At 38.5% G+C, this 27,566-nt stretch overlaps 6 protein-coding genes across 8 annotated transcripts in view; 5 read left to right on the top strand and 1 right to left on the bottom strand.

Moving 5' to 3' along the window:
* Positions 1-1,952, top strand: part of LOC107733881 (uncharacterized) — a 3,308-nt gene extending 1,356 nt beyond the window's left edge. Inside the window, exons 5-6 of the mRNA XM_016545715.1 lie at positions 279-358; positions 789-1,952. Coding sequence (XP_016401201.1) covers positions 279-358; positions 789-1,818 — 1,110 coding nt within the window. The 3' untranslated portion in view covers positions 1,819-1,952. The remainder of the gene's footprint in view (positions 1-278; positions 359-788) is intronic.
* Positions 1,953-5,021: 3,069 nt separating this feature from the next.
* Positions 5,022-12,832, bottom strand: LOC107733882 (serine/threonine-protein kinase PRP4 homolog). 3 transcript variants are annotated; one of them, XM_016545716.1, is made up of 15 exons: positions 12,690-12,832; positions 11,211-12,368; positions 10,909-11,049; positions 10,484-10,654; positions 10,320-10,401; positions 9,360-9,567; positions 8,732-8,805; positions 8,313-8,403; positions 8,030-8,177; positions 7,669-7,806; positions 7,151-7,304; positions 6,952-7,066; positions 6,680-6,831; positions 6,517-6,603; positions 5,022-6,076 (listed from the first exon to the last, which is right to left on the bottom strand). In XM_016545716.1, the coding sequence occupies exons 1-15, from the start codon at positions 12,734-12,736 to the stop codon at positions 5,873-5,875; spliced, it is 2,970 nt and encodes a 989-aa protein (XP_016401202.1). In that variant the 5' UTR covers positions 12,737-12,832; the 3' UTR covers positions 5,022-5,872. The 3 variants fall into 3 exon arrangements, with proteins under 3 accessions (XP_016401202.1, XP_016401204.1, XP_016401205.1); XM_016545718.1 differs by having other exon boundaries at positions 10,484-10,651; XM_016545719.1 differs by having other exon boundaries at positions 10,484-10,636.
* Positions 12,833-13,345: 513 nt separating this feature from the next.
* Positions 13,346-18,063, top strand: LOC107733888 (zinc finger protein 667-like). Its single transcript, XM_016545728.1, has 8 exons — positions 13,346-13,651; positions 14,064-14,580; positions 14,914-15,616; positions 15,700-15,787; positions 16,045-16,269; positions 17,076-17,209; positions 17,578-17,701; positions 17,793-18,063. Exons 2-8 carry the CDS (start codon positions 14,065-14,067, stop codon positions 18,004-18,006), a joined length of 2,004 nt encoding a protein of 667 aa, XP_016401214.1. The 5' UTR covers positions 13,346-13,651; position 14,064; the 3' UTR covers positions 18,007-18,063.
* Positions 18,064-18,928: 865 nt separating this feature from the next.
* LOC107733889 (PX domain-containing protein 1-like) lies at positions 18,929-20,249 on the top strand. Its single transcript, XM_016545730.1, has 6 exons — positions 18,929-18,954; positions 18,987-19,284; positions 19,377-19,477; positions 19,570-19,684; positions 19,778-19,877; positions 19,996-20,249. The coding sequence occupies exons 2-6, from the start codon at positions 19,029-19,031 to the stop codon at positions 20,201-20,203; spliced, it is 780 nt and encodes a 259-aa protein (XP_016401216.1). The 5' UTR covers positions 18,929-18,954; positions 18,987-19,028; the 3' UTR covers positions 20,204-20,249.
* Positions 20,250-23,094: 2,845 nt separating this feature from the next.
* On the top strand, positions 23,095-25,342 carry LOC107733887 (melanopsin-like). The gene has a single exon (XM_016545727.1). It carries the CDS (start codon positions 24,437-24,439, stop codon positions 25,340-25,342), a length of 906 nt encoding a protein of 301 aa, XP_016401213.1. The 5' UTR covers positions 23,095-24,436.
* A 454-nt stretch (positions 25,343-25,796) lies between these two features.
* LOC107733886 (melanopsin-like) lies at positions 25,797-27,566 on the top strand. The gene is given in 2 exon segments (XM_016545726.1): positions 25,797-26,577; positions 26,579-27,566. Coding segments are annotated over 2 exon segments (1,515 nt in total). The 5' UTR covers positions 25,797-25,872; the 3' UTR covers positions 27,389-27,566.

Genomic DNA, 27,566 nt, shown 5'->3' with positions numbered 1-27,566 from the left:
TACTTTAAATTAATTTATGCATGTACAGTAACTCCAAGATGTAATACATGTATTTGTCTGAATGTCATTGCATTAGATGACAGTGTATCAAACCAAGTGGCATTTCTTTGAACAAAAATTAATAAACTAATAAAAGAAAGTAAAAAAACAAAAAGTTAATTTCAATGTTTTATATTTTGTGATATTCAGTAACATGTATACGTTTGTAAGTAATATGTGTGCAAATTGTATATTTCATTGAAAATCATAAAAAAGTTGAAATGCATTTTATTTTGCAGGTATGTTTGGAAAGCATTTCTAATGGCTGTACGGCACAGGAACCAACCACCTGTTGCAGCCAAACAAAATCATCCCAAGTGTAAGTAGATACTGACTTCTGACCCATTAGGCATTGCCAGCCAGATGATAGCCATCAGTATGACAGGGCCATCTAAGTGTAAAGCATTTTGAAATATCAATTCTAATTACGCTGGCAGTGGCAGTACTATTTGCAATAGGTGTTCTGTAACCTACCTATATGTTTTACACTTTGTGTTTAATGTCAAATGAATATATTAGAAATGTAGATGAGGACTTGGCACAGATACTTGCTGTGTTTGCCAGGAATCTTAACCTTTTGTTGAACTGAATGTTGCTTTGTATCATGCTGCAACACTAGACTTCTCACACTTTGCCAACCTGGAACTGATACTCCATGCCACAATGCTGGGATATCTATTGAAGAGGTTAAATGGCATCAAGAGAAATATTTCTCCTGTAATTGACATTTTTGTACAAATTTTTTTCAGCTCAAAGCAACATCATAAAACCCAGTTAAGGATGCTGTCTCACAGATGGCAGAGGCTTGGTCTTCAGCCTCCAATCCTCTGGGACACACAAGAACACATTTCTCAACATAAACCTGATGTAGAAACCAGACCAGAACTGGAAATCCACCCCATACAGGTCAGCCGCATTGTTTCTCCAAGGAACGAACGACCAGATGAGATCAAGACAATCAGTAATTCCCTTTGTAGCAGATCCAATAATGAACCATCCATATCAGTCGAATCTGAAAACAGTGACCTCTCTGACCAAGAGAAAGACAATAAACCTATATTAAAATGGGAAACTGCTGTAGAATTGGACCTGAGGCCGGACTTATTTGATAGAGATCTAGAACCTACAGTGACTGGAGGAGAGCAAGTGTATCCTGAGGTTCTTCCATTTCCACTTAAAGATCTCGACTTTAGTCAATTCCAATCCACAGCAGATGATTTGGAGAGCCAGCACAACTTGTGTCTAACTGACCCTTGTCTCACAGCTATGGCTGCACGCATGATAAAACTGGAGAAACTTCAGACTGCGACTATACAGAAAGAACAAGGGAAAGCGGTGAGATCTCGTCCAGCAACTGCTTTAGTTCGAAGCGCCAACCGTCTGAGACGTGTAGAAGGCCCTTGTTCTCAGGTAGAACACTTGAGGACTAAAGGCAATAATTCAGTTTTAGATATAGTAACAAAACTCACCCTTTCTTCAAGCTCTCATTCAAAGTCTACGCATCATAATCACCCCTCGCCAAATGCTGGAAAGGTGTGGATTGGATTTCAGCAACCACCGGCTTTACCTAAGAAACCACATTCTGGTGTGGTAAAATTAAAGACGACTGATGCCCTTGTTCAAGATCTTGTTGTTCATTCAAGCATGTCACAAAAATGCAGTAGTCCAAATAGCTTGAAGAGATGCAAACCCTCAAAGAAAGCCATGCCAAAGTCTCAGAAGACTTGTAGTGAAAAGACCTGTAGTGTTCCTGCTAAAGCTCTTTGCAGGAAAACATGATATAATTGTTTTTAAGGGTTTTAAGCTTTAAGATTGACAGTGTGTAATTACCTGTGTGCCTGTTACTGTATTTAATCTTCCAAATTCAATACAAGTTGAGCTCCATCAACAAAATTTGTGGCATGCTGTCAGTTACCGCAGAAAAATAATTTTAGTTTTGGGAAAAAAACATCTTACACAGTAACCCAAAACATTTATTCAGTAGCTCTTTGATTTTTGTGGGCTTTGGGCTGCTTTTTATTGATACAGACAAGTGATAAGGAACTTGCGCTAACCACATGCAGCAAAACTAACTGGAATACAGTGTTATCTAAATATATAAACACTTCAAAATGAAATGAAACCAGACATTAATAAATTCACCATTTATTAATATTCTTGTGCAATATTGGCTGTATAATCTGATACAAAACGAACATATTGTTATGCTGTGTACAGATGTTGGTAATTTCCCCCTTGAGTGGATAAGAAGATGAGCTCTTGAAAGGCACTTCAATAATAGAGTAGGACAACAGCTGGCCATCAGGGTCACTCTCACACTTGGAATCACACGTGGCCATGACAGTATGGAACATTTTAACACTTACCCTGAAAATAGAATTAAAAATGGTTAGTTGTGGTTCAAGAACGGTTACTTTTGTGGGCGACATGCAAACATGTATTTCTTAAAAAGGAAAAGCATTACCTTTTGGTTGATAAATCTGGAATGTGTAATACCAGATTGTAACAATTTTTATGTACGTTGAGTCAATTTATTTTAGAAACCTGCATTGTATATATATATATATATATAGTGAGAGTGTTTGAATTATAAGTATGAATTGCTTATAAATTGCAAATTTAGGTGGTATATATTGGGTTTAGGCAAAAATTATTTTATACTGTATAAATACATTTGGATTTGACTAAATTATTTAAAAGCAGAATCACTAACTGTCAAATTTTATCATAGGCTAAATGAAGATCTAATTATTCAACCACATACTGTATTGTCAGCTTAAAATCAACAGCTTAATTCTTGTAAAAGCTCGCTCTAAAACAGAAACCTTTTTTCAGATGAGATTTCCTTTAAGAGTCTTCTTTAACAGACAGCACCTACAATACAAAGAATAAATATACCAGTATCTTGGTACATTACAGAAAGTACACATTCTCTGAAATATCCTGGAGAAATACACTCATCAGCTGACACCTAAGGTGACTAAATCTGTCCATTTTTTTTAGGTCTTGAATATAAAACGGTCCAAGAACGAACCTCTGTGGTTCACACCAATGGATAAAGTCAATGCAAGGTCCTCACAAAGCTGAATATGGATAGGTTATTCTGTGATCAGACCAATAACAACACTGGTAGATAGAAATAATAATAAAAAAAAATAATGTATAAAAAGTTCATTTATAAAATAAAGGGGTTTTAATACAGGAAAATATACAGCTGCCCTTATATTTAAGAAAAGGGCCCCTATCATTAAATTTGGGGTCTGAAAACCCATTGTCTGCTGCCAAATTCATTAATGTCATCTAATATCTACAGCCCTAAAAAGCTGGATTAGAAATTAGACATTAATTAATACTACATATGAGATGGGAACATTAATCCTATGAGAATTAGCCTCTGAACTGGCTGTTCATTTCTAATCAGAGCTTTGCTTTGTGTTGGATCTAAACATGCCTTTAGGAGTGACCTGGATAAAGGGCCTTGAAGAGGTCTCATCCTTTTGAAAGCAGAGGCAGGCAGGAGGATGATGGACAGACATGTCTCCATTGGCCAGAGAATATACTCGAACACAAAGAAACAGTGGGAGAAACAGCACAAACAGCAGTTAGTTTTGATGAAACAAAACCCACCATAAGCTTCCTAAAATGCTGAATAATGTTCTTACAGTGTTATGATTAACTTGCATGAAATTCTTGAAAGACGGACAACTTGAGGGAAGTTTAAATTCATGTTTTTTTTTCACCACAAAACAGCTTTATTTTTATATTGTTTAATGATAACAAATAATGCGAATTTACAGTAAATTCAAATTATTCCATTATCATGCAGGACAGGCTTTGCAAAAATAACAGGCAGATAATTCTTCCAGCATACTTTATGACCGTTGTATAGATTTGGAACACAAGGAATTGAGATATGAATAAAGAAGCAATTACCGCTTGTAACAAGCAGATTCATAGATCAGAGCAGGAAAACCCCTGTATCAAAAGACAACATTGTCACAAACACAAGAACAGTCACAAAAAATACATCTAAATAGTCTACGCATAGTGAAAAGCACACCAGAGGGTTTGTACAGTAGTGCATTGGAAGCCATACATATAACATATTCTCATGCATATTGAAAAACACTCAATAGATTATGCAAAAACTATATGACGCATAAGTGTGACAACTCTGAAAAAGGTGAAGTATGTCTATCAGAGGCAGTACACTGAAGGTGCTTGGTCCATTAAAAATACTTGGATTCACCCTTACCCTCAATGTCTACCGTAACCGGTTCCTTCCATTTTTGAGAAAGTGATAGCCAGTCTTTTCATTCATACCGACTGTTTTGTCTCTGTGAGAAACACCACAATAGAAGCTCTGTTCCAAAATCTAGTGAAGCTGCCTCACTGCCTATTGCATACTAAGGCAGCGCCCTCATAAGTGAACATTTTGGAATGCTCTACGTAGGTTCACGACTGCAATACTCTATTAAACATAATAAAATAATGAAACATAATAAATATAAAAAGTCATACAAAATTTTTGTCAAATAGTTTTTCATTTTACACTTTTTAATAATAATTTTCAGTATTGCGCAAACGTATAGGGTCAGTAAGTACATTTATTCAGAAAAGTTGCATTAAAGACAAGGACATTTATAATATTTCAAATAAATGCTGTTCTTTTGAACTCTCCATTCATCAACGAATCCTAAAAAAAGGGTGTCATTGTTTCCATATGCTTAAAAAAAAATATTAAGCAGCACAATTATTTTTTAACACTGAAAATAATAATAAATGTTTCTTAAGGACTGAATCAGCATATTAGAATGATTTCTGAAGGATCATGTGACAGCAAAGACTGGAGTAATGGCTGCTGAAAATTCAGCTTTGCTATCACAGGAATAAATTACATTTTAAAATATATTAAAATAGACAGCAGTTATTTTAAATAGTAATAATAATTAATAATACTACTTTTTTTCTTAACAAATAACAAAATTAAAGACCCCACACATTTGAAATATAATATAATATAATATATCTATGATGCCTCACTAGGTTTTGGTACAGAGCAAAAGGGTGACAAAGGGTTTCAATGCATGTCCATTTCTCCAAATTACATTCTGTAAACATGCAGGAGAAGCCGAAAGGGCTTGAAAAGAATGCAAAATGTTGATGCTGTTTGTTTTGGAAGGATTAGCTTACCTTCAGTGTACCGATAGAGGTGTACAACCTGCCTTTACAGAGGAGGCTTTCCCTGCAGACCAGGTCAAGCAGGACCCAAGACCTCAGATTCAGCAGAAACACACCTAGGGCAAGGGGCATGCCATGGGCCTGCACGCCAGGTTGAGTTCTCACTCTCACACCTAAGGGAGGGTGGATATAGACAGCATTTATGCTGGTCTTACTTATGTCACACTCTAAACAGTCCTTGGTGGTTGAGTAATATTTAGTTTACATCAAATTCTAGAATTTTACATCAAATATAAGGTCTGTGAACTTAGCACACAAATGGATATTTTTACATTCTGAACATTGAGCATAATATCAAATATATTTGAAATTATTATTAGCAAGAAGCTGTGTATAAAGCATGCAATGCGAACAATATAGTTTCTTGAAAGATTTTTTGTTTTCTGAAAGATTTACAGCTTACAGGATGTCTTGTAGGTCATCTAATAATAATAAAATAAAGTAAATCTTGATTGTGTCCTGCTTCTGAAATGTACTACAAATTAGAGACTAAAATAAAATAGCATGGCAATAAAATATACAAACGTCTTTTGTTGTCTGAGTCATATCTGTAGATACAAAACCATCATTAATCTCTGAGGTACGCTGCTGATCATATCCTCTCCTGGATGAAAGGATGCTGTAATGCCTGATTAATGGTGATCCGCTTGGCAGGATCCAGCATCAGAATTTGGTCCAACAGATCTTTGAGCTGAACAACCTTCTTTCGCTGGTCCTCTGGTAGCACCTGGCGACCCACCATGTCCATCGACAGGTCCTTAGCTGGGTTAATGGTACTCATGACCGTGATCTTTTCCTGCAGAGAAAGAGACATAGGTGTAGAGGGGAAGAATGAGAAAAAAGTGAAAGGTAAAAAAATGGATTTAATTAGCCTGAAGTAATTTATACAGATATTTTTCAGTTATAAAATTAGGGCTGCACGATTTTCTTAAATACAGTATTTTTTATTTTACAGTGAAATTGCAATAGTGATATTTATTGTTTAATATTTTTATTTAGTAATAACTATTAATTTATTATTATTATTATATAGTGAAGCCAAAAGACAAATGTCCAATTGTCATGTTGATATATAAATCACAATTTTTGGCCAAATTGTGCAGCCCAATAAATAAGCACAGAAAAACGGGAGCTTTTTTTTTTTAAATCAGTAATATTAAAATTATATAATTTTCCCCCACAAATCATGCAGCCCTATTTTCATTTTTTTAAGTGAATGGAATATATAACATTTACCCTCTCAGTGACCTTATCGACCTCTGTATACAAAAAGTTCAAGTTTTGGTCAAAGTGCTGGTCCTTGAACAGACCCTTCCTGATCATCTGTAAATATCAAAAAATATTTTGTCTATTTTTTAATACATTTTGTTTTAATTCCTAATATCTGATGAATTCTTACTTTATTAGGCAGTTTTCCTTTCAGGTCCATGGCAAGTTTTAGCATGTGGTTATTTGTCTTCCCAGGGAAAAGGATTTTTCCTGTGTATAGTTCATAGAGAGTGCAGCCCACAGACCACATATCGATTCCGTAATCATACGACTTTCCGATGACTGCAAAAAGAGGAAGAAAAACTCTTAAAGCCTAAACAAGCATTACCCAATTTCAGATGGGTTTATTAAAACTCTATTTTTTTCAGATGGTTTCATTTGATTCCTTAAGTTTTTACTTACTGATCTCAGGTGCCCTGTAGAAGCGGCTGACCAGATATGGTGTTATGTCATTGTCAGCCACATGTGATGCTGAGCCAAAGTCGCACAACTTGAGGATGGTCTTGGATTCGTTCACCTTTAGAGTATTAAATACGTTTATATAATAAGACAGAGATGGAAGTCAGTGTTCAATATTTATGGCACAAGAATTGTGGCTTACTAAAATGTTGTCGGGTTTGATGTCAGCATGCAGGATGTTGCAGCGCTTGAGGAGTTTGAGGGCCAGGAAAAGCTGCTGGCTGTACGAACGCACAGCCTTGATGTGTAGCCCAACGTCCTTGCCATATTTCCTCAACACCTCCCGCAGGTTCATGCTGAAGCCAGAAAAAAATTAAGTTGCTTTAAAGGATTAGTTGACTTCCAGAATGAAAATGTTCTGATAATTTACTCATCCCCATGTCATCCAAGATGTTCATGTCTTTCTTTCTTCAGTTGAAAAGTAATTAAGTTTTTGAGGAAAACAGAGGATCATGTAGAGCCCTTTGAAACGGCAATTCCGGGAATGTTTTTCTCAAAAACCTTAATTTCTTTCTGACTGAAGAAAGAAAGACATGAACATCTTGGATGACATGAGGGTGAGTAAATGATCAGGAAATGTTTATTCTGGAAGTCAACTAATCCTTTAGGAGAACAACTCAAGCTGCATTGATGCATGTGAATCTGTTGACTGTAATGTACCTGAGTGGTTCGAACACCAGACACAGATGCTGCTTGTGATAAAAGTGCCTAAAGAGCCGCAAACAGTGGAACTTATCATCTGCATCGGCGTCATTCAGTTTCTTCAGAAACTCCAGCTCTTTGAGTCCAGTCTTTTGCCTGTGGGAGAAAACATGTGGCCTTCGGTCACATAAAGACCACATCTACACCTACTCTAAATCTCAGTTCCTATCCAAGTAAATCCCTATGACACAATTTATTTGAGAACATTAAAACTGTGGACGTAACAAACACCACACATTGTGGTTTGATCAGAAATCCAACTGTACCAGACAGAAGTGTTTAAAGGCTAAGCATTAAGCTTTTAAGGGAAGTGTCTTACATCATCTCATTGTTGCGTATTATTTTCACTGCCACTTCCTGATTGGCTCGGGCCAAGTCTCTGGCTCGGATCACATTACTGAAGACACCCTGTCCAGTGTAGCCGTACACCCCGTACCGTTTGTCCAACACCTCGCCAATGTTCACACCTGAATACATTAAAAGAACAATCACGTTTTTGATGTCCTCTTTAACATGAAACCTAAGATATTTTTCAATCTTATAAACACGTTTTAGATACTATAGATTTAAATACAGCATTCGCTTCAAGACAACTGACTTACGGTAATAGCCTTCTGCATCTGTCCAGTTATCTCTGAGACTTGGGTTCTCCTTGAAGTCCTTGCCAATGCCTGCGGCCCGTAACCTGGCACTCTGCGGAGAGAGATTAGATGTGGATTTGTCACTGTCAACATGATTGAATTCAGAGAGTTGATTAAAATGTTCATTCATGAACGAGTGACTGACACTGTAAGAGACCATTTCAAAGTTTGAGGGGCCTCGAGATCCAGTGAGCACCAGAGTCAGATTACCCACTTGGGAAAAAAGCTTTGAACAAAGTTTCCAGTACAGAAACAACAGCTTGCACAGGACTATGCAACTCTACCTGTAGAGATCCCCTTACATGGACAAATTCAATCAAATTCTGGGGCTTGCAAAGCCATTGACCTATGCAATGGAGAGCAGGAACTTGGCTACTCACGTCAAAGTAAGCAGCGAACATGTCATCTGACTCTGTGAACATATCTGGCGCTGGTGGCTTTTTCAGATTAGCACCTAAAGAAAAAGAACAATGATGCAATGAAAGGAACGTAGACTTGCTGATAACGTATTAGACCACCTTGCATTACATGAAAGTAAATGTTTCATGTCTCAAATTTACAATGACTCTCCTTTTTGTCTTCCTAAACAACTGATATGAGAGCCATTTTAGACTTTATACTGACACCTGTTGGCATGGATGTAGCATCAAGCAATTGTTATTAGTTAACTAGTCCTGTCTCAGAAATATATTTGCAGGTGTATTTATTATATGTTATAAACTAATAAAATGCGAAAATGTTACATTTTTAAATAGATTATTGGAAAGCAAAAACATTTAGCAATTTTATGATCACTCCATATGAATTGATGAATAGTCGTGAGCACTCACTCACTGGTCATGCGATCTCAACATGAGCGGGGACCACCTTTTGTACAATATAATAGTTTAATCTGCTTTTCTCATGTATGTGTACATCATTTTAAACATGATTGTCAAACCTAATTTGAACAACTTTTTAATGTGGAAAGTGCACTTTTAATTGAAAGATATTTTGCAGATGACATACCATCTTTTTCTTGAGAGACAAGACTATGCTTGGCTTTCACATTATCCTCAAACGTGTTCAGGTTCTCTTGCTCGTAGGCTTTGACATCAGCAGCCACACGCTCAAGGATGTCATCAGGAGATGGCGATCGGCTGTGAGTGCTACTCTGAGGACTGCCATGTTCTGAGAGTCCTGACATGTTACTGTCCTCATTTACTGGCTTATACTTCTGTACAGGACACAATACAAATACAATCACATTACATACTCTACCGTTCAAAAGTCTGGGGGTTGGTAACATGTAACAAAAAAAAATATTGATGATTATTTGATTAATGGAATGTTTAAAAGAAAAGCATTTGTGACCCTGGATCACAAAACCAGTCTTAAGTTGCTGGGGTATATTTGTAGCCATAGCCAAAAATACATTGTATGGGTCAAAATTATTGATTTTTCTTTTATGCCAAAAATCATTAGGATATTAAGTAAAGATCATGTTCCATGAAGATATTTTGTAAATTTCCTACCGTAAATATATTAAAACCTAATTTTTGATTTGTAATATGCATGGCTAAGAATTAATTTGGACAACTTTAAAGGCGATTTTCTCAATATTTTGATTTTTTTGCACCCTCAGATTCCAGATTTTCAAATAGTTGTATCTCGGCCAAATGTTGTCCTATCCTAACAAACCATACATCAATCGAAAGCTTACTCAGCTTTCAGATGATGTATAAATCTCAATTTCGAAAAATTGACCCTTATGACTGGTTTTGTGGTTCAGGGTCACATTTATTGGAAATAGAAATCTTTTGTAACATTATAAATGTCTTTACTGTCACTTTTGATCACTTTAATGCATCCTTGCTGAATAAAAGTATTTCCTCCTCAAAAAAAATAAAAATATTTTTTATCCCAAACATTTGAACATGTACGGCAAAAACAAAGTAAAAGCTATACAAGAGATTAAAATATTCTAACCTGCACGATAGCCAAGCGCTGAAGTCTCCTCTGTTCTATCAAAGCCTCCTCGTCCTCTTCATCAATGTCATAATCTTCCAGCCTAGACACAGATTAGTATTCATAATTAAGTCCAAATATGATCAGAAACATAAAAGCAAAACATAATTTTCATTAATACTCACACTTCATCATCCGAGTCCTCCTGCTCAAGCTTCATTCCTTCAGACAGACTGCCCTTAAACATGTCCTCTCTTTCCCTGCTCCTTCTCTTCCGCCTTTCCTGTGATCCCGAGTGTACCTGCTGTCTGCGCTCTGTCCTGTCACGCTCCCTAGATCTACACAATATGATTCTACTGAGAGATGTTGTAATAAGTAAATTAGCATTCAGATGTAAATGTGATGCCCCTTGTCATTAAAATTCCATTAAAGCCCTTCGCTTAAGGTCAGCAACCAAATCTGTTTCTACAGAGGATGTGTAAAATAGGTACAAATTTATTAATAATTTTTTGTGCATTTACTTTTAGCTCATTGAAGCTTATTGGATAGTTGTATCATCTAAATGGGGAGTTGTTGCACAGTTTTGAATGCTACCGCACACCACAGTCACCTGTGTCTGAGAGGAGACCTGCCGGTTCGTCTCCTGGGAGAACGGGACCTTCGTCTGACAGGCGAGTGGTTTAACCTTCGTCTGGAGTTCAGAGAGGGACTCTCCTCGCTACGGCCCCCTGCCACATCACGAGATCGCATCCTGTGAGTATAAGAAAACAATATGAAAGTGAGTTTAAAAGAAATTTAATTTTGGGTTAACAACAAGGAATGTTCATAAGAACAATATAAGTAATAATCTATCTATCTATCTATCTATCTATCTATCTATCTATCAAAGATTTAAACAAACAGAGCTAGAACCTGTCGTTGGAGAGTCTCTGTCGTTCTTCTTCTCTCTGTCTTCTCTCAACAGACCGAGATCGGCCTCTCCTTGGAGGGGATCTGTTGTGACATGAAGATCTGTCCTGTCTGGATGCCCTGTCTGTACTCTGGACAACAGGGATGTGTTCAGGTGAGCAGTGGCCCCTGGGCCGCACAGACAGGCTGTGTTGTTCTGGAGGTTGTTTTCTGCTAGGAGATCGATTCTCTTTTCCAGATGAGGCTTCTTTTGAGGGTGCTTTCACTGATTTCTTGTCTCTCTCCCTGTCAGCTTCTGGCGAGTTTGTGTTTCTTTCTTTAGATCTAGACCTGCTCCTTCTTTCTGAGGATCTGTGGTCTTCAATTTGCTCTTCAGGCCGTGTAGTTGATTTTTTGTTGCTTGATGGCAAGTCCTTGGACTTCACAGGAGATTTAGACCTCTGACCACCATCTTTGGATCTCTCAATGCTCCGGGATCGTCTCCGCTCCCTCGCTTGGATGGGACCACTAGGTTTCTCACTGATGATAACTTCTAACCCAGTCTTACTAACTCTTTTTTCTGATTTATGGGCCCGGACTGCCATCCCGTCAGACATGCTTCTGTCTTCCAACCAGGGATCAATTTTGTCATTATCTATGTAATCCTGTCGAGATCTTCCAGCATGTTCCCGAGCATCAAAACCTTGTCTCTGTTGCTCACCATTTTGCACAGCTTGCTGGATCTCCCCATCCTCCTCTGAATCTGAGTTATAACCCTGTAATATCAGTCCCATACCTGATTGCACAGCCCCTTCCATCAGCTCATTATCAAGCTCTGCTTGAATCATGGCTCTTTGTTTCTCCAGGTCCTCCAGAGCAGCAAGGTCATCAAGTCTGGATTGCTTTGGAGAGATGACTGCACCTTCACAGCCAGCAGAACAGTCTCTATCATCCTGGAGTGAGTCTCGGTGTTTCCGCTTATGCTTGTGTTTGTACTTGTGCTTGTGGTCCCTCTCATCTGGTGAGGGATATTTATGTTTTCTGTGCTTGCTTCGATGTTTGTGTTTTCTTCTCTTGTGTCTTTCCACCCTGGCAATATCCATGTTATCAGCTTTTCTAGCTCCATCTTCACCAGGTCCATATTCATTTTCATCCACACTGTCAGATCTCTCCACATCATCCCTGGAAAAGAGTAAAGAACATTACAATAATATTAACATACTTATCATAGTCTGGTTTTGATAAATGACCACAATTACACTGACAAGGTATTCAGGACGTATTTTCTATTGTCGATGGCATAAAGTATATACAAAAACATACTGCTGGTTTATGTTGACCACAGAAACAGAGAAGTGTGTTATATTGACAGAACTGATATTGACAGAAAACTACGTCAAACAAGTTGAACGGAAACGTTTTCATTTCCAATACATGTAACCCATATTTATATATCTAAATACCAAAATGATGCAATATAAAGTCAGTAAAGGCGTTACTTACACATAATCCTTCGCTATTGTTTTGGCTAACACGTCCATGTTCGCCATCTTGATAGTTCCTGCTGAGTCGTTTGACAAAGAGAGTCGATTCACAATTCAGTCTGGCTATGCTACCAGTACTAACTTAAAAATAAGCAATCAAATTGTCCTCCAAATATAAATTTAAAATGTTCGTAACATTCCCCTCTCGATATACATTATTGTACAGTGGCCAAAGCAAAAGGAAGTTTAGACCAAATTGACTGAATCACTGAATCGATGAATCAATCGTTTGGAGCTTTAACAAACCACGCATGCGCAGTGTCTATGAAACGCAGAAGAACGAACAAGAAGGGGATGAATAAATTGAGAGAGATAAAGGTTCAGGACATAACATTAAAAGGACTATTGAGCACACAACATAGGGCACAGACTAGAATTCTTATGGATATCTTAAGGGACACAGGGGTTTTTAATAGAGTATGAAGAGTTATAGGAGTATTGAGGAAGGTTAAAATTATTATTAGTATCATTATTATTATATAGTAGAATAAGGATGAAGTGTGTGGATTTGTATGCGTGGGAGAGAAGGAGGAGGGAAGGAGGGAATTGTGTGAATTAGTCTGTAAACCTATTATCTGATCCACACTCCGGAGCAGATGGTGGCGATAATGCACTAATTACGCTGGATGCCAACCGCCGCTAAACATTAAAAAGAAGAAGAAGAAGAAGGCAGGGATCTTAAAAATTACGTGGCTACGAACAGCTGTCATACATTTACTGTTCACTTTTTTTTTTTTGCCCACACACTCAGTTTAAACCAGTTAAAATAGTGTTTAGGTTTGTCAGTATAGAGAATAATATAGAAAATGGTACATTTTACGCTGTATCTGTGTATGGTAATTACGCAGTGGTCCCTAAATCGCATGTTTGCTTCCACAACACAAGCTAAGTAATGTAAAGAGACAACGCTGTTTGATGCAGGTATGCACAGAATTTACACATCATTGATACACATACACACACATATATAGTTAAACTGTGAACGATTTAACAGTTAATTAACAAATATAGCTTGCTTTCTGAATTATTGGATGACTTTTGTGTTTATTGTAGCGGATGCTAGTAGTGCTAGTAGGTAACTTAACTAGTAACGTTAGTGTATATGTTGTATATGAGCACATTCTACGTCTGACGTTATCATTGTGCTTCAGAGTGTTGTGCAATAACAGGCTGTACAATAAATCTACTTAATTAGCTGTCAATATATCCAATGCCCAATAGCCTTGTTGAAGTGTAAAACACTGAATGTTTCATACTCCAGATAATTTACAAGACTGCCTAATGACTGTCTGTGTCTACTGATCTATTTTCCACCTTCTCGATTGTTTCCCAGAATGGGTGGATTTAAAGATGCATACCAAGATGTTCAGCCAGTAACCCTTCGACTTGCAGAAGAAAATGTCATTTCCAGTCTCTACTGCAGCTCAGCCGAGGGCATTGAAGCTCACGTGTCCACTTTAGTGGAAGCTTTCTTAGTTGAAGTGTACCGATGTAGAGTCTGTCAGTTTACCAGCAGCCAAAAAGCCAAGATTAGCCATCATGTCTTGGAAAGACATGATCCAGTGTCTCCATGTCCCCATCTGCCATGTCTGGAGAAAGAGGATGAAGAGAGTTTGGGTGTAGGAATGAGGGTTCATGATGAAGAGGAGGTTGACCACAACAGCTCTCCATATGACCTAGAGAGTGATCTCCATTCTGGCTCAAAAAGCAGTGATGATCAGATGGACATGGAGCGCATGTCTTTCCTCCTCCCAATGTATGGCATGTTTCAAAACATCAGCCCACGGTCATGTGACATTGGCTTGGGCTCCAACTCTGATGGGAACTTGCATGTGGCACAAACTTGTGAGGTGACTAAAGATTTGTGTAGTGTTAAAGGGATAGTCCACCCTCACCTTCATGTTGTTTCAAATCTGCATGACTTTATTTTTTTTCTGTGAAACATAAGATATTTGGAAGAATGTTGGTAACCAAATGGTTTTGGTTCCCATTGAGTTCCATTGTATTTTTTGTCCATGCAATGGAATTCAATAGGAACCGAAACTGGCTACCTACATTTTTCAAAATATGTTTGAAACGACGTGAGGGTGTGTAAATGATGACAGAATTTTAATTTGGAGTGAACAGTCTAATTTATTTAGTTTGAAATGTGAGAAAATGCAACTGTAAATGTTTTTTTGAAGGTAAGCACGCTCTTTGAGGAGGATAGGCATGATGAGGACAGCGAGGAGGAGCCTGTGTTTCAGCTGGAGGATGCTAACACAGATCTGGCCGTTCCTTTGAACAGTGGAATGGACACAGAAATCCAGGATGAAGAGATGGCCCAGTCGGCTCACCTCATGACTCTTGGGTTGTGCAGAATTTCAAGCACTAAGTGTCAACCTCAGTCTGCGACCTCAGCAAAAAGCCTGTCCCATCCAGAAGGTGAACAGGATGCTGGACATGCCAACATGGATGCTGAAATGCAGAAGCCGTCTGAGGAGGATGGCGGATTGGCCTGCATCCTCTGTCAGATAGTTGTATCCAGTCGTAGTATGCTAGAGGTGCACCTGAAATGCCATAGTGGAGACCAAGGCTTTAGGTGCCCTCGCTGTGGTTGGGAATCAGAAGACTGGGTTGATATGGAGCAGCACTGGAGAGGACATGGTAAAAGAAAAAGCTCAAAGAGGCATAAATGTAGCATTTGCCCCAGGACATTTAGGAGAGTTGACTCTCGTGACGCACATGAAGAAAGGCATAATCAGCGGCATCACTGTCGGTCTGTGTCTGGGGGTCTGGTGCAGTGTTCTCTGTGCCTGGAATGGTGTCTCTCAGGGAAGGAGTGGGTGATACACCAAGAATGTCATTTTCAAGGAGGCTTTAAATGTTTACATTGTGATTTCAAAGGTACAGATCATTTTACCTCTATTTTTGCAGTTTCTTATATTTCTCTTATTATTTTATATTTTTCTCTTATATTTCTCTTTTAGAGAAGTCATGGAATAAGACCCTGAAGCATATTCACACTCAACACAAACAGCTTGACACAAGTCAAAAGAAACAGGTTGCTCACAGTAGGTAAGTATCAAATGTTTTCATTCAAATTCATTTTTTTGGTCATCTAATTCAAAATGTTGTAAAGCATTGGTTCTCAACTGGGGGAGGCGGATCTCACTATGGGGGAAGTATAATTTACAGAAACTATGAGTGTGTCCACAGTTCAAAAGTATTCAAATATTGTTGGAGTCCAAAAAACATGAATCTGGTGAAACGGTTGAATCTGTTACTCTGCTTAAAATCCACTGTTGAATGTTGACTTCTTTGTCTGTACTCAGAGAAAACCAGCAACTTAACACATCCACCAGGTACCCAGAATGCTTGAGAAGGATGAAGCCTGAGTCGTGGTCCCAGGTTAGGAAGAACAGGGTGAAAAACAGGGTTGTGGCAAGGGAAAAAAGCAATGAAAGAGGAAAGGACAGAGTGGGACACCTGAAGAGTGACACATCTGTTGGACTCACTGTTTCTAGACGGAAAGAGTTCTGCTGCAACCTCTGTGACAAGTATGAGAATGATTTCATTCCTTACTGATTTCATTCCACATTAGACAGTAATTATCTTAACCAAAAGAATGCTAATGATGTTTAGCATCTTAAGGTGGTTGTATTTTATAGTACGTACAGTTCAAAAGTTTGTGGTCTTTCGATTTTTAAAATGTTTTTGAAAGATGTCTCTTACGCTCTCCAAAGCTTTGATTAAAAAAAAACAAAAAAACAGTAATACTGTGAAATTGTACAATTTAAAATGACTGTTTTCTGTTTTAATGTAATTTATTCCTGTGATGCAAAACTGAATTTCCAGCAGCAATTACTCTAGTAATTATCTAGAGTAGAGAATCTAGTAACTACTAATTTTTCAGTGTCACATGATCTTTCAGAAATCATTCTAATATGCTGATTCAGTGCTTAAGAAACATTTCTTATTATTATCAAAGCTGAAAACAGTTGTGCTTCTTAATATTTTTGTGGAAACTGTGATATATATTTTTAGGATTCTTTAAAGAGAAGAAAATTCAAAAGAACAACATTTATTTGAAATGGAAATCATTTGTAACATTGTAAATGTCATTACAATGTAATTTAACATGTACTTGCTGAATAAAAGTATTAATTTCTTTAGATTTTGTTTTCTAACCCCAAACTTTTGAGCTGTAGTGTATAATATGTTTTATAGTGGAAATGCACTGAAGTGATTTACGTAGTATCTGTCCGAATAAATTAAATATTTCCTTAATATACCATATTACTTTCTTTTTCCTTTGAGATAACTGTTGACTGTAATTGTATAATTTATCTTTATCTCTGTACAGGAAGTTTTCTACAAAGATGACAATGCGGCGTCACATGGTCATTCATCAAGGAGATAAACCATTTAAATGTCCACACTGCCATTACTGCGCTCGTCTCAAAGCCTCGCTTATACAGCACCTCCGCGTACACACAGGTGCAGTTACAAACACATTGTAGATATCTTCTTTTAATATTAAACATTCTTCTTTATGTATATGTATTTGGTGCAGTGGCAGTAGATCATTGTTTTGGAATTACAGTGACACATCTTGTCCACCGCCTTTATTAGGCTTGGTCACTTAACAGAAATTATGATCAAAGCCGAGCCAATAAATGACTTTCCCATGGTACTTCATTTAGAAATCTAGCAAATATATGGAGAAAGACGGCTCATGGTGACATGCAGAGATTTAGAGCTTCATGGAAGTACTTTCAAAAGACTGGTTCTCATGGAACAGTTTCCATGACATTGCTCTGCCTGAGTGTGGGAATTCCAGTGATGTGTTTTTCTTCTCGCTTTAGGTGAGAAGCCATACAAGTGTTTGCAGTGCTACTATGCTTCTATTGACAGAAGCTCTCTACGCCGACACTTAAGGACACACACACAAGAAAAGCCTTACCGCTGCCAGTACTGTCCTTACAGCAGGTACATACATTCATCTGTCATAAAGTTGACAGGCTACACTTGTTTCATACTACATCTGTAACTAAGAATGAGGCTCTGCATTTCACTTCAGCATCCAGAAGAAGAGCTTAGACCTTCATTCATGGCGTCATCACACTGGAGAGTCATTCCCTTGTCAGCTGTGCCAGTATTCCACACCAGACCGCCAGCTGCTGGTGCGACACAAGAGGAAACATCACAGTGCTGAACAAACCGCAGCACTGGAGCAGAGGAACTGTTCTGGTTCCCAAACCGCACCTACTCAAAGAGCACAGACTTCCAAATGATATTTATGATTTCTAATAAAACTTTAAAGTTAAATTTTACAGTGACAAAGCAAAGTATTGTTTAGTTAATTATGCTAATTTCTTGTAATGATTCAGTAAATTCCATGTGCTGCTAGTGAAATGTTATTTCATGGTTTTAAATAAGAATAGATCACCTCAGCACTGACACATTAACTCAAGTCATGGTTTAATAAGTTCAGTGGAATGTAGGTGAATGTTATTTGCTCTATCTCGGTGAGTGGTTAATTATAGCTTTAAAATAGAAAGCGATTAAAGGATTGACCCATGATGCAGCAAGCGTAATACTGATTTTAAAACGACAAGCAAATCCTACTACCAATCCAATAGAAACTGGATTATTTCACCTGTTGCTCAACGCACGAGCAGCCAAATTCATATTATCAGAGGAATGGAAGCTTTAATTTGTCGTTTTGTTTTAATTAATTGTTTTAAGGCTATCGTTGATTTTAACATCTTTTCTGTTAACATCCTCTATGGGTCTCATTCTTTTTCAATGACACTTTTCACCTCGAGCTCAACTTTATGCAAACGAGCAGCGGTCGATACGCTGTAGCAACAACCAATGAAATTGCAGCTAGTGACCTGCCGCTTGATGCAATTGGATGCTGCGGCAGATTAGGAACGCCTCCTTGCATCCAGCAAGATAACGGACTAGAAGACCTCCATCGATTTAATCGATGTGTGAACGCACCCACTTGAGAAATTCCTAATTTTGGAAGAGAATTCACAGGGAATGTGCACAAATGGAACTTTCAGAGCTCATTGTCTGCAGGCGAAGAGAAAAGCGGAGGAGTTTGAAGTTTGTTCAGCTCGTGTCAGAAGATTTGCGAACTTGTATCAGATAATAAGCCCCATCTAATTTTGATGGGATATTCGTCGTGTTATCAATTGTATTTTTTATTTTTTGCAGCGGAATACATTTCTTATTTCGTGTTATTCAATTTAGTTTAAATGATAATTACTTTAATTACTATTTCATGTGTTTATGATACGAGTCCGTTATGGCAGGTGTTGATATGGAGACCTTTCCTCAGCTAACGTTAACCGTAAAGGACTGTTGGGTCGTTGGGCTCGAGCGCTTCGCTGTTGGTGCTGCTGGAGAAGAAGAGGAGTTTTTCGAGATTAGGACTGAATGGTCTGAAAAAAGCATAACATATCTGAGAAGGAGATATTACGATCTATTGAAACTTGTTAAGAATTTAAGTATATCATTTCCAGACGACAGAGGACGTTTGTCTCAACCAATGATGCTTAAGGGTATGACATTTATGCACATTTGTGACATTTGAAATAAGTGGTCATTTAACTGATTAGAGACTTCATTATTCTATGTGTGTATGTTTTATCAGCACTACAGAGGATAAAAGAAGCAGAGGAAAACAATAACGTTAAAACGAGGTTGGATGAAGTGGAAAAATTACTGAGAAATATAATCAAAATGCCACAAAAGGTACTTCATTAGACTAGCCTATCAATTCACTGTCAGTAATAAATGTATTGATGCCCTATTGTAAATAATTATGCAAGTAATTTATTTTCCAGTTCTCTCACTCTGAGGCAGTTCTTACATTTTTCAAGACTTCTCCTCTTGACTACACTTTGAAAACCTTGTATGAACCAATCCAGCCTCTCTACCAGAGTCCTGTCACTGTAGCTGGTGTGTTCGTGAGTTCTAATGTTGCATTGATCTTGAACTGATACTTGATTTTAAACTGTAGTTTTTAAGCGAATATATATTGCTTTTCTACAGATGTAAGAAGGGCCAATGGGTTTTGTTTGGCCAATACAGAAACTGTTCTTTTTGATCCGTATTTACTAGCACAAGGAGCAGAACCATCATCAAAGTACAGGTAAATATCTGACAAATTAACATCCTAATAGCTACTCTTCTCTTCTGTTTATATATTGCTCAAGCAAATTTGACATATGTGGAATCAAAATGTATGTGTCTTATTTCACCACATCCAGCTCTGAGATTGAGTCCCAGATGTGGACTGGAATGAGAAATGGGATCAGATGCATCAAGGAAACTGTGCATAAACCTGGCAAGTGCCTTAAGACTGCTGGTAACCCTGAAAGTAAAGACACAGACCATCAACCGAAAATATCACAGATTACCACCAGCAACATGACCTACCTCGACCTACAAGCCTGTGAGACAGACATTCTTGAATGACATAGTGCACTTGACAATGTAATTACAGCTTTCTAGGGTGGAAGTCCACAGAAATATTCATTTTTAAGGTTTAGTCTGTAAAAATAATATTTTTTAAATAAAATAATCAATTTCTAAAGGATTTCTAAAGATTTCTAAAAATGGATATGAATAATATTTTTTTAGTTAAAGCTGCAGTCCGTAACTTTTTTTGGTTAAAAATGATCCGAAATCAATATTTGAGCAAGTACATAACCAGCCAGTGTTCAAAACTATCGCCTTACTTTAGCCCGATTCACAACGGTTAGCTTATAATAATGTTTTCTAATTTGAGTGGTATGGGTAGTTTTTCGCGGGAAATTCGAGCATGGCATTGCGTCATTACGTCACGTCTGTAAACATAAAGATTCTGATTACAGTAGCCGTGGGATTACAAAGATTTGTATTTTAAAGAAAACCAGTTTGAAGGGAGCATAATTTGCTTTTTGGGTTAAAAGAATTTCTTAATATGAAATTCGAAGAGTATGACAATTAGATTAGACTGTACAAATATTGAAATCTACACGCTGATACACACCATACACATAGTGACGCAATGCTGATGTTGTTAACATTAATGATTTGAGAATAAAGTATAACAATAATAATAATTTGAACGGTTTGATGTGATATGAGCTAACCGATCTTTAGATTTAATCACCATTGGTAGCGAGATTTATGGTAATGCTTTTTTCCTCAGTTGGTCAGAACAAACGTGGCAGACTTGTTACTTACTTGTTCAGATGGCAATATATGGTGAAAATTCTTATTTGGGTCATATTCCAAGACGTAGGCTAGAATCTGTGATTGCGAAGTACAGTAAATATCCACACCGGTGCGGTGACTGACTGCCACACATACTCTTCAGAACATTAGATTCATCCGCGCTGGAGCCGTGCCGACTCACAACCCACGCAAGCTAGATAATTCCGCACACAGCTGCAATTCCAGGTTTTCAAACAGAGATGGCGACAAAGAGGCAAAACTTACGGACTGCAGCTTTAAGATTAACTAATATTAATTAAAAAAAAGTTAACCACGCCTGATTAATGTTCTTTGGTTCATTTGCCAGCATTTACAAATCATAGAAAATGGTTAGTTGATGAGTGATATCTTAAGGTCATTTATTTTGAATGAAGTCAACCAGTTATGTAAAATGTCCTATAAAGTTGTTTTACACTATATAGCCAAAATGTATGTTGATACCCATCACATATGGTTGTCATTGTTGGGGGTAACGCATTACAAATAACATGAGTTGCGTAATCAGATTACTTTTTTTCAAATAACTAATAAAGTAATGCATTACTTTTAAGTTTACAAGACAATATCTTATAATAATAAGATATCTTATGACAATAACTTTTTCAAATAAGTAATGCAGGTTACTTTGTTTTGCATTTATTCACTGACACCACTCCTGCCCCTGTGTTGAGAGAAATTGGGAGTGAGGTGCAGAGGCACTTCCTTCAGGCTGAGGCTAGTCTTACTTTTATGGTGAAAGTTTTTTTTTTATTATTAAAAATAAATAAACAAGCCCAGCTCAGGTGACAAAAAGTAACGCAAAAGTAACAAAACACATTACTTTCCATAAAAAGTGACTGAGTAATGCAATTAGTTACTTTTTTATGGAGTAACGCAATATTGTAATGCATTACTTTTAAAAGTAACTTTCACCAACTCTGTATATGGTTGTTGAGCATTTAATATAATATATTTTGGCATGAATGGTTTCCACTCTTCTTGTAAGTACTCAAATATGTCTATGAGAATCAGACATGTGTCAGTGACTCAAATATGTCTATGAGAATCAGACATGTGTCAGTGAGGTCAGAAACTGATAGGATGATGAGGACTGGCTTGCAGTCAGCATTACTGTTTATTCCACAGGTGTTCAGTGGGGTTCATGTCTGGGCTTTTGTGTAGGCCTGTCAAGTTCTTCCTCAGTAAATCATTAATTTATGGGAATTGCATTGTGCACAAAGCGGGCATTGTCATGCTGTAGGAGAAAAAGGCTCTCTCCAAATTGTTGTCACAAATTTGGAAGCACACTATTCTAAAGAATGTCATTGTATGTCATTGTATTTTTTAGATTTTTTCCCTGGATTTAAAGGGCCTGGCCAAATAGTTTGCCCATTAACTAGAAACGGCATGTTCACATACTTTTTTGCCACTTACTAAACTCAAGGTCAAAATAAAACAGATATCCTATGACAATAACTTTTTTTCAAATAAGTAATGCAGGTTACTTTGTTTTGCATTTATTCACTGACACCACTCCTGCCCCTGTGTTGAGAGAAATTGGGAGTGAGGTGCAGAGGCACTTCCCTCAGGCTGAGGCTAGTCTTACTTTTATGGTGAAAGTTTTTTTTTTAGTAATGCATTACTTTTACAAGAAAATATCGGAGTTACTTTTTCAAATAAGTAATGCAGGTTACTTTGTTTTGCATTTATTCACTGACACCACTCCTGCCCCTGTGTTGAGAGAAATTGGGAGTGAGGTGCAGAGGCACTTCCTTCAGGCTGAAACTAGTCTTACTTTTATGGTGAAAGGTTTTTTTAATTATTAAAAATAAATAAACAAGCCCAGCTCAGGTGACAAAAAGTAACGCAAAAGTAACAAAACACATTACTTTCCATAAAAAGTGACTGAGTAATGCAATTAGTTACTTTTTTATGGAGTAACGCAATATTGTAATGCATTACTTTTAAAAGTAACTTTCACCAACTCTGTATATGGTTGTTGAGCATTTAATATAATATATTTTGGCATGAATGGTTTCCACTCTTCTTGTAAGTACTCAAATATGTCTATGAGAATCAGACATGTGTCAGTGACTCAAATATGTCTATGAGAATCAGACATGTGTCAGTGACTCAAATATGTCTATGAGAATCAGACATGTGTCAGTGAGGTCAGAAACTGATAGGATGATGAGGACTGGCTTGCAGTCAGCATTACTGTTTATTCCACAGGTGTTCAGTGGGGTTCATGTCTGGGCTTTTGTGTAGGCCTGTCAAGTTCTTCCTCAGTAAATCATTAATTTATGGGAATTGCATTGTGCACAAAGCGGGCATTGTCATGCTGTAGGAGAAAAAGGCTCTCTCCAAATTGTTGTCACAAATTTGGAAGCACACTATTCTAAAGAATGTCATTGTATGTCATTGTATTTTTTAGATTTTTTCCCTGGATTTAAAGGGCCTGGCCAAATAGTTTGCCCATTAACTAGAAACGGCATGTTCACATACTTTTTTGCCACTTACTAAACTCAAGGTCAAAATAAAACTATTCAGTTTTAATAATGAATGCTAAGACACATTCATCTGTTTTTTTTTCTAAAGTAGGCCAAGTCCTTATTGTTAAAAAGATTGAAGGCTATAGGCTGATCATTATTTAAATGGAACCGGGAGAATCATTTCAGTTCATGTTTAGGTCAGTGAGCAGTTCCCATGATGTGGGATGTTAATCAGTCTTTATTGGAGCAGTCATTGTGCTCCACTTTGACATTGCATAAATTGATTTGGCTCACTGCATCCACTCAAACAATCCATACATCCTTATTTTGGGTCAAAAAGTGCTTTTTTCCATCAACGGCTGCCCTAATTTACTTCTCTAAACAACAAACAGTGGAAGCATTTTTATATTTAATGACTTCTAAAAATCGAAACCGCTTTTCATGGTCTACATTTCCTCCTTTACCTCTCACAAGGTTATCCAACTCACTGCCAACATTTCAAATGAAACATTCAAACTTGAAATAATGTTATCTCTTTCTCTATGTCAGTCCCATTAATTATCAATATTATACATAATTTTAGCTCGTATTCACAGGGTAAAGTTTGCCAACACTATACAAATTTATCTTCTTATTTCTTATAAAAAAAGACTAAAGCAAAATCATCCAGATGATTTTAACAAGTTCAAAATATTTCGAGTACTTTTTTAACGTGACCATAGGCCAAGTGACAAATTTTGTCCATTACAGCAGGCCACGCCACAAACTACTTACTGATCAATAATAACTTGGTGGTGCATTGATTAGTATATAAAAAGCTAATGTATTGTGCCACCATTCACAGACTGACACAGAGAGGAGAACAGCACTGTTTATTATTTAACACGAGAATTTAACCGCTTTTTTCACTTCTCTTAATACAATTACCATCGCTTTTGTATACAATAATTTACGACTCTGAGACATCAAACCTCACAACATGAGCCATCACTCCTCATGGAGAGGGCATCATTGTGCCCCTGGAGACATCAACTGCACTGCAGGCTTTAAGGAGTCATTGGGCAGCAGGAGCTACAAGTTGCTCCATGTGCCTTTCCATGGGCCGACCCATTGCCACCAGCATGAGCCTCCACACCCGTTCCCCACCGTGGATGTTCCTGATTATGCCCACTACATCATCGGCTCTGTCATCTTAATAGTCGGCATCACCGGAGTGATTGGAAACGCACTGGTGGTCTACGTGTTCTGCCGTAGCCGTACTCTTCACACCGCAGGGAACATGTTTGTGGTGAACCTGGCTGTAGCTGATTTCTTCATGTCCCTCACCCAGTCACCGGTGTTCTTCGCAGCCAGCCTGCACAGGCGCTGGGTGTTCGGCGAGCGCTCTTGTGAGCTCTACGCCTTTTGCGGCGCTCTCTTTGGGATCTGTTCCATGATGACTTTGACTGCCATAGCTGCCGATCGCTGCCTCGCCATAACTCAGCCTCTCGCCCTCGTAGGCAGAGTTAGTCGACACAAAGCAGGTGCGGTATTGGCCGTCGTGTGGCTCTACTCCCTGGGCTGGAGCCTTCCACCATTCTTTGGCTGGAGTGCTTATGTTCCAGAGGGTCTTCAGACTTCCTGTTCTTGGGACTATATGACCTTCACTCCTTCAGTGCGTGCGTACACCATCCTCCTCTTCATTTTTGTGTTCTTCATCCCACTAGGCATTATTGCCAACTGCTACTTTGGAATTTTCCAAGCTATCCGAGCTGCGGGGAAGGAAATACGAGAGTTAAATTGTGGGGAAACGCACAAGGTGTATGAACGCATGCAAAATGAATGGAAGATGGCGAAAGTCGCCCTCCTAGTCATTTTGCTTTTTGTAATATCGTGGTCGCCCTAAAATCGAAACAGCTTTTCATGGTCTACATTTCCTCTTGGTGACCTCTTTACCTCTCACAGTGTTATCATTTCAAATGAAACATTCAAACTTGAAATAATGTAATGAAAGTAGGGCCATTATGTGGAAGGGGATGTCTTTCTCTATGTCAGTGCCATTTTATTATACATAATTTTAGCTCATAGCCACAGGGTAAAGTTTGCCAACACTCTGTATACAAATGTATCTTTTTATTTCTTCTTATAAAATAAAGACTAAAGCACAATCATCCAGAAATAGCAACAGGTTCAGTATGATTTAAAGTGTTTTTGTTTTTTTACTGTAAACGTAGGCCAAGACAATTGTTGTCCATTATGACAGGCCAAGCCACAAACTACTTACTGATCAATAATAACTTGGTGGTGCATTGATTAGTATATAAAAAGCTAATGTAGGGAACCACCATTCACAGACTGCTTTTTCGCTTCTCTAAACAAAATTACCATCAGTTTTGTATACAATAAATTTACGACTGAGACATCAAACCATACAACATGAGCCATCACTCCTCATGGAGAGGGCATCATTGTGCCCCTGAAGACATTAACTGCACTGCAAGCTTTAAGGAGTCACTGGGCAGCAAGAGCTACAAGTTGCTCCATGTGCCTTTCCAAGGGCTGACCCACAACCACCACCATGAGCCTCCACACCCTTTCCCCACCGTGGATGTTCCTGATCATGCCCACTACATCATCGGTTCTGTCATCTTAATAGTCGGCATCACCGGAGTGATTGGAAACGCACTGGTGGTCTACGTGTTCTGCCGTAGCCGTACTCTTCACACCGCAGGGAACATGTTTGTGGTGAACCTGGCTGTAGCTGATTTCTTCATGTCCCTCACCCAGTCACCGGTGTTCTTCGCAGCCAGCCTGCACAGGCGCTGGGTGTTCGGCGAGCGCTCTTGTGAGCTCTACGCCTTTTGCGGCGCTCTCTTTGGGATCTGTTCCATGATGACTTTGACTGCCATAGCTGCCGATCGCTGCCTCGCCATAACTCAGCCTCTCGCCCTCGTAGGCAGAGTTAGTCGACACAAAGCAGGTGCGGTATTGGCCGTCGTGTGGCTCTACTCCCTGGGCTGGAGCCTTCCACCATTCTTTGGCTGGAGTGCTTATGTTCCAGAGGGTCTTCAGACTTCCTGTTCTTGGGACTATATGACCTTCACTCCTTCAGTGCGTGCGTACACCATCCTCCTTTTCATTTTTTGTGTTCTTCATCCCACTAGACATTATTGCCAGCTGCTACTTTGGAATTTTCCAAGCTATCCGAGCTGCGTGGAAGGAAATACGAGAGTTAAATTGTGGGGAAACGCACAAGGTGTATGAACGCATGCAAAATGAATGGAAGATGCCGAAAGTTGCCCTCCTAGTCATTTTGCTTTTTGTAATATCGTGGTCGCCCTACTCCATGGTGGCCCTCACCGCCACGGCTGGCTATTCCCACCTCCTGACTCCCTACATGAATTCAGTACCTGCTGTGATCGCCAAGGCCTCAGCCATCCATAATCCCATCATCTACGCAATTACGCATCCGAAGTATCGGGCGGCTATTGCCCGTTACATTCCGGTACTCCGCCCCATCTTGCGTGTCAAAGAGAAGGATCTCCGTTCCTCTTTTAGTTCCGGAAGTGTCAGTTCACGTCGTCCGACCCTCACCAGCCAGTGCTCTCTGGGGGTTAGCATCGGCAATGCTGCACGAGCTAATAGCCGCTGGGGGAAGACGCGCTTGTCTTCTGCTTCAGATAGTGATTCTTGTTGGACTGAGAGTGAGGCTGATGGTTCCAGCGTCAATTCCCTGACCTTTGGTCGTCGTGTGTCCACGGAGATCTCTACAGATACTGCCATTCTCTCACCAGGGTCAAGTACTAACAGCTCCAGTGGGCAGAAGCCAGAGAAGACGCACAAAGTTGTAAGCGCACCGGTGCCGTCTATTACTTTTGAAACAGATGCAGCCGATGGCGAGTCTCTGTCTGATGGGAAAGCTTTGCTCCTTGGGGGGAAAGAAAGGGAATGATGCAGTGCTTCAGAGTAACTTTGGTACTAGTAACTTTAGTAGTTGCTTTGACCTATTCTTTTTTTAATTTAAATATATATTCACATGCCCTTCTTTACTTTACAAGCCTCTGTCTTGTTAGTTTTGTGAACTTTGTTTTTGAAATTAAATGATTTTCAGGTTTGTGTGAATTTAGCAG

This window comes from Sinocyclocheilus rhinocerous, unplaced genomic scaffold (assembly GCF_001515625.1).
Source record: "Sinocyclocheilus rhinocerous isolate Xijiao unplaced genomic scaffold, SAMN03320098_v1.1 scaffold4144, whole genome shotgun sequence".
NCBI lineage: Eukaryota > Metazoa > Chordata > Actinopteri > Cypriniformes > Cyprinidae > Sinocyclocheilus > Sinocyclocheilus rhinocerous.
Note: the sequence above shows the minus strand (reverse complement) of the source record. Positions and strands in the feature narration are given on the sequence as shown.

What these genes read in the sequence shown, in the direction of transcription:
- LOC107733882 (XM_016545716.1), bottom strand. Translation starts at nt 12,736, where the DNA reads ATGGCGAACATGGACGTGTTAGCCAAAACAATAGCGAAGGATTATGT. An exon ending in GAGGACTCGGATGATGAAGT is followed by an intron (nt 10,402 to 10,483) that starts GTGAGTATTAAT and finishes ATCTGTGTCTAG; the next exon opens with GCTGGAAGATTATGACATTG. An exon ending in TGTTCGCTGCTTACTTTGAC is followed by an intron (nt 8,404 to 8,731) that starts GTGAGTAGCCAA and finishes CTCTCTCCGCAG; the next exon opens with AGTGCCAGGTTACGGGCCGC.
- LOC107733888 (XM_016545728.1), top strand. Translation starts at nt 14,065, where the DNA reads ATGGGTGGATTTAAAGATGCATACCAAGATGTTCAGCCAGTAACCCTT. An exon ending in TTTACATTGTGATTTCAAAG is followed by an intron (nt 15,617 to 15,699) that starts GTACAGATCATT and finishes TTTCTCTTTTAG; the next exon opens with AGAAGTCATGGAATAAGACC. An exon ending in CAGTACTGTCCTTACAGCAG is followed by an intron (nt 17,702 to 17,792) that starts GTACATACATTC and finishes ATTTCACTTCAG; the next exon opens with CATCCAGAAGAAGAGCTTAG.
- LOC107733889 (XM_016545730.1), top strand. Translation starts at nt 19,029, where the DNA reads ATGGCAGGTGTTGATATGGAGACCTTTCCTCAGCTAACGTTAACCGTA. An exon ending in TAATCAAAATGCCACAAAAG is followed by an intron (nt 19,478 to 19,569) that starts GTACTTCATTAG and finishes TTTATTTTCCAG; the next exon opens with TTCTCTCACTCTGAGGCAGT. An exon ending in GAGTCCTGTCACTGTAGCTG is followed by an intron (nt 19,685 to 19,777) that starts GTGTGTTCGTGA and finishes GCTTTTCTACAG; the next exon opens with ATGTAAGAAGGGCCAATGGG.
- LOC107733887 (XM_016545727.1), top strand. Translation starts at nt 24,437, where the DNA reads ATGAGCCATCACTCCTCATGGAGAGGGCATCATTGTGCCCCTGGAGAC.